The 5,120-nt window shown below is 45.8% G+C and overlaps 1 protein-coding gene across 1 annotated transcript; it reads left to right on the top strand.

Annotated features, from left to right (window-relative positions):
* The first annotated feature begins 675 nt into the window (after positions 1-675).
* On the top strand, positions 676-2,703 carry LOC147891659 (pentatricopeptide repeat-containing protein At1g06140, mitochondrial-like). Its single transcript, XM_087388017.1, has one exon. It carries the CDS (start codon positions 676-678, stop codon positions 2,701-2,703), a length of 2,028 nt encoding a protein of 675 aa, XP_087244143.1.
* The last annotated feature ends 2,417 nt before the right edge of the window (positions 2,704-5,120 follow it).

Below are 5,120 nucleotides of genomic sequence, written 5' to 3'. Positions count from 1 at the left end.
GCCTTCCCTGGAACGAAAAATGAAGACAGCATTGCCCCTCCCCCTGCTTTCTGCGAGTCCGAGTTCATGGAGTCGAAGAGAAAACACCACGATCGACTTATACAACCAGGTCCACTGCGGCTTCACTGACTGTCAGGGCGGAAGCTCCCGCTCCAGCTCAACGTGGTGGCTCCAGCACCATTTCTTTGGCATAGTGACTTTGTTGGGACCGGCCTGCGTCACAACCAGTTTTGCCAGATTTTAGACGCCTTTTCTTCTCTAAATGCTTACACAGTTTGCTAGCCATGACGTATGTGCAGCCTTAATATACTTTCGCTTGTGGAGTAGTATAATCTACAATACAGTAATCTAATTTCAATTCAGGATGCATCTCGTTACTTTTTTTTACGAAATTTTTGTTGTGGTAACGGGAATTCTCTAGCTGTGCCGATGTAGCTTTTTGAGTAGCATTTTGGGATTACTGCCTTCATACTGAGCGCATGATTAGCGAATTGTCTTTAATATAAGAGTGCATAGGTCTCCCGCAAGTTATTTTTGTATAAGCGTTCTTTTACGCAATTGCCTGCTCTGCCTTCATCCGTGCGACGCTCTGCGCTCCTCCTGGTTGGGCTGGTCTTGTGGGATCTTGTCTTGTGTTTGTGTAAGTTATATCTCTGCTTGCTTCTTCCCTTGGTAATGGGCCCACAGCCTTGGCTGCTCCGGTGCAGCCATTCCTTTGTTACAGGAAGAGCGGCCTGCACGAGATTGCTTCAGCCGTATGAGGTTGAGGAAATTCATGCTCATCCGGTGGAACGTTTACATGAACTTCCAGTGTTTGAGGCAAACAACTTGATGCAAATGTATGTGAAGCGTGGGAGCATGATGGATGCTCGGCTGATGTTTGAAAACATGCCAATTCACAATGTCTTTTCATGGAACATTTTGATCCTGGGCTATGCCAAGCAGGACATGGGTACACAGGCTTTGGAGTTGTATGCACGGATGCAGCAGGTAGGAATCCAACCCAGTGATCGTACCTTTGTTGGCGCATTGAAGGCTTGCACTAGTCTGGCCGCACTGGATGATGGGAAGCAAGTTGATGTGAAATTGAAAATAGAATGCTTAGAGAAAGGTAGAGCCGTACACTCCCAAGTAGTGAAGAGGGGCTTTGAGTCAGATGTATTCTTGGGAACCACTTTGGTGGATTTGTATGCAAAATGTGGGAGCATGGAGGATGCACAATCTGTCTTTGACAGATTGCCTTGTCGTGACGTTGTTACATGGACTACAATGATCCTGGGCTATGCAAAGCAGGAAAGGGCTGAACAGGCATTGGAGTCATATGCACAAATGCACCTGGAAGGTGTGCAACCGAATGCTCGAACCATCCTTGGTGCATTGAAGGCCTGTACTAGCCTGGCAGAGGCTAAGCAAGCTGATGGAAAATTTGCGGAAACTGAATTCTTGGAGAAAGGCAGAGCCATCCACTCCCAGGTTGTAAAGACTGGCTCTGAGTCTGATGTATTTGTGGGAAACACTTTGGTGGACATGTATGCAAAAAGTGGGAGCATGGGGGATGCACAGCGTGTCTTTGATGGATTGCCTTCTCGTAACGTGGTTACCTGGACTAACATGATCTTGGGGCATGCCAAGCAGGAAGAGGGTGCGCTGGCTTTAAATTTGTATGCACAGATGCGCCAGGAAGGTGTCCAGCCTAGTGAGCGAACCTTTGTTGGCGCATTGAAGGCTTGCAGTACCCTGGCAGTACTGGAAGAGGGGGTTCACAGGAAATTGGCAACAACAGGATGTCTAGGGAAAGGTAGAGCTGTACACTCCCAAGTAGTAAAGAGGGGGATTGAATCAGGTCTATTTGTGGGAAACACCTTGGTGGATATGTACACAAAATGTGGGAGTGTGGAGGATGCACGCCGTGTCTTTGACGGAGTGCCACATCGTAATGTGGTTACGTGGACTACCATGATTTTGGGGTATGCTGAGCAAGACGAAAGTGAGGAGGCTTTTAGGCTTTATGCACAAATGCAAACGCATGGACTGTCACCAAATTGTGTTACCTTTGCCTCCATCTTGAAAGCTTGTGGCAACTCTGCAGCTTTAAAATCTGGAAAGGAACTCCATTTTCAAATTAGGAGTGTTGGTTGTGAGACTGTTGCGATTGTCGCAACTAGTCTTATTGACATGTACGCCAGATGTGGGAGCATGGTTGATGCCCAGCAGTTGTTTGATTCATTGCCCACAAGGGGTGTTGTAACATGGAATTCTTTGATTGCAGGTTATGCCCGCCAGGGGGAGTGTGAACACGTGTTTGATCTGTTTGAGAGAATAAGGCAGGAAGGCATACAGCCAGATGGGGTCACGTTTCTTAGTCTTCTCAATGTATGCAGTCACGCGGGTCTATTGGACAGGGGCCAGAAGTACTTCCAGGCTATGACCAAACAATATGCGATTATGCCGACTATTCAGCATTATACCTGCATGGTTGATCTCCTAGGCCGTGGAGGCCAAGTGGATCAGGCCATGTCAATGGTTGAGAAGATGCCCTTCCAGCCAGATGTTGTTATATGGTCAAGCATGTTGAGTGCTTGTCAAAAGTGGAAGAATGTTGAAGTCGGAAGGCATGCCTTTGAGAATGCGGTGATATTGGATGAAAAGCTCTCTGGAGCATATGTCTCAATGGCAAACGTATACGGGGATATGATCACATAAACAAGGACCAAGATCCAAGTAAGGAGAGAGATCGGAGAAGCATAGAAGAAAGAGCGGATGGACTAACCTTAGCGGGATGTTGTGTATACTTGTTGTGGGGGATAGGAGACGTCCCCAAAGTAACAGAGCTTACAGGAATGTGATGACAAAAAGGAATCTGCACCGCATGGACACAATCAGAAGTTTGCTATTAGTCATGCCTCAATCAATGCAGTCAATGCAACACCAAAGGGTGCAATAGTCTTGCAAATATGCAACTCTGATTCTTAATTCCAAGGATGGAAAGGATCCTATGTGGGACCATAGGTGACAACTGTGTACCTGTAGCAGTGTCCCTTTTGTCAGGGTTTTGTCATGCTAAGGAGACTTTTGGTTAAAACAAACATTGATGTCCTTGGAAGAATGAATCTGGTCAAGTGATTCCACAGAGTTAGCTGGCAGTATCTATATAAAGGCTGGAATGCTGCACATTAGTTGAGAGGATATTGGCACCTTTAGGATAAGAAGAAATTATTCCTTTCCATCCTGGTGGTCTCGTCTTTCCAGAATATGGGGCCTGTCAATGGTGTCGGAACTGGGAGTCAATTGCTGTCACCTCCAGTAACCACTATTTTGTTTAGCAGCGTGAAGATCTAAATATGACTGGTAACTTAGTTGAGAAGAGAATCATTGAAGCATGAGCATTACTTTGCTTAGTATGTAACCGATTTCAATTTCTCTCTCTCTCTTTCTCTCTTTCCCCCCCCCCCCCCTTTCTCTCTCCCTTCCAAATCTTGCATTGTTTTCCTACAGTTCTCATGAATGTTGGATTTTGTCTAGTTTTGTGACACATGCACGGCCACATGCGAGATATACATACATACATACATACATATTCTGGTCTAGAAATTTACGGGGCCATGTTGACATGTCATACGGTATGGTTTATCGAGTTGCTCTTGAACAGGCAAGTGGATGTACAAGTGCCAGTCGAGAGTGAGGATGTTTCAGTCTAAAGTATGCAGACACGAGTTCATCATTGAGAGAGAGCAGTGGTCACAAACGTGGATATAAGTATGGATTTGATGCTAGTATTGTGCAGTGAAGCATAGTTTTCCAATCAGATTTCAAAAATTTCCACGTGAAATTATTACATAGTCACACTTAGAAATTTAGAAAGCTGCACAATTTGATTTAGAGATGGGTTTGGGCATGTTCCTGACTTCCTCTAGACACACGTCTTCTTCCATATTATCGGGCATGTAAAATTTTCAGTGTGAGCTTTTGGTCCAAGTTGCAGCTTGCTAATATTGCTATTCTTTCTGTTTGTAGCGGTGCATTGCCCTATCAGGTTTTTTTTTGAGTTTTTTTTGTTAGAGATGCTCGTTTGGGAAAGTGGATATTACTCATGCCCCAATCAATATACTCTAGTGATGCTTTTGCAGAGGTGCAAGGGGTTTTTAATTGTGAGGTTGGAAAGTATCCTCATGCAGGACCATCAGTGTCACTCTCGGGGTCTTGTCATGCTGAGGAGAGCCATTTGCTGGGCTAGTATCTATATAGCTCTGAAGGCTAGAATGCTGCACACTTCAGAATAAGAAGAAATTATTCCTCTCCTTCCCTCAGAGCTTGGTCTTCGAAATGGCTTCCTCTAGCAATGGCTGCCCTAGCAATGGCGGCCCTAGCTATGGTGGCGCAGACAAGGTTTCTATGTCTTCTTCTCTCGAAGCTGACGTCCCGTCCCCCCAATCCCCATCCCATTAGTCTTGTTCCTGTCAATCTGGAGTCCAATCAGATAGACATCAGCAGTGCATCAGATACCATCATGCAAGATTTAGCTCATGATAAGTGCGATACCCCTATCCCCCCCTTCACCCTTCACCTGGATGAAAGCGACATTCTTCAACTCAAACAAGGTGGCAGAGAGGCGGACACTTTGTGTAAGTTTCTCTGTCAAAACCTCTCTGACCAGTAATCTTTTGAGTAATAGCCAGAGCAAAGATAAACCTCTCTTTGTCTCCTTCGCTGCAGAGGATCCACGACCCAATGGAGCCCTCAAGTCCGCAGTGCACCAAGTCCCGAAAGGGAACCCCGTGCAAGAGCTGCCGAAGAGCACCTATGCTAGTCTTGTCAGTGGAGGAGCCAGAAGCGAGGATAGATAGGATGTATTGCTCAAGAGACATCGCTGGCGCAACCTTGTGTACCAAGAGCTTAGCTCTTGCTTCTCTTCCCTTCTTGGACCACAAACCAATCCTAAAAGTTAGGGAAAGAGAAGTAAGTCATGGTTCAAAGCAAACCCCTTCTTCTTTCGTCTTCCCTATGTCCAACAGAAGGTAGTCAGGATCTGGGAAAAAGCGTTTGATAGCACAGCCACTACAACTGAAAAGTGGGTTAGGGCTACAGAAAGAACATGTACTTTCCTTAAGGCTGTCAAGAAG

The sequence above is a fragment of the Dipteris shenzhenensis genome, chromosome 17 (assembly GCF_047967505.1).
Source record: "Dipteris shenzhenensis isolate YYH24624 ecotype China chromosome 17, Dip_SZ_1.0, whole genome shotgun sequence".
Lineage (NCBI taxonomy): Eukaryota > Viridiplantae > Streptophyta > Polypodiopsida > Gleicheniales > Dipteridaceae > Dipteris > Dipteris shenzhenensis.
The sequence above is the reverse complement of the archived record's forward strand: the minus strand, read 5'-3'. Positions and strand labels throughout refer to the sequence as shown.

What these genes read in the sequence shown, in the direction of transcription:
- LOC147891659 (XM_087388017.1), top strand. Translation starts at nt 676, where the DNA reads ATGGGCCCACAGCCTTGGCTGCTCCGGTGCAGCCATTCCTTTGTTACA.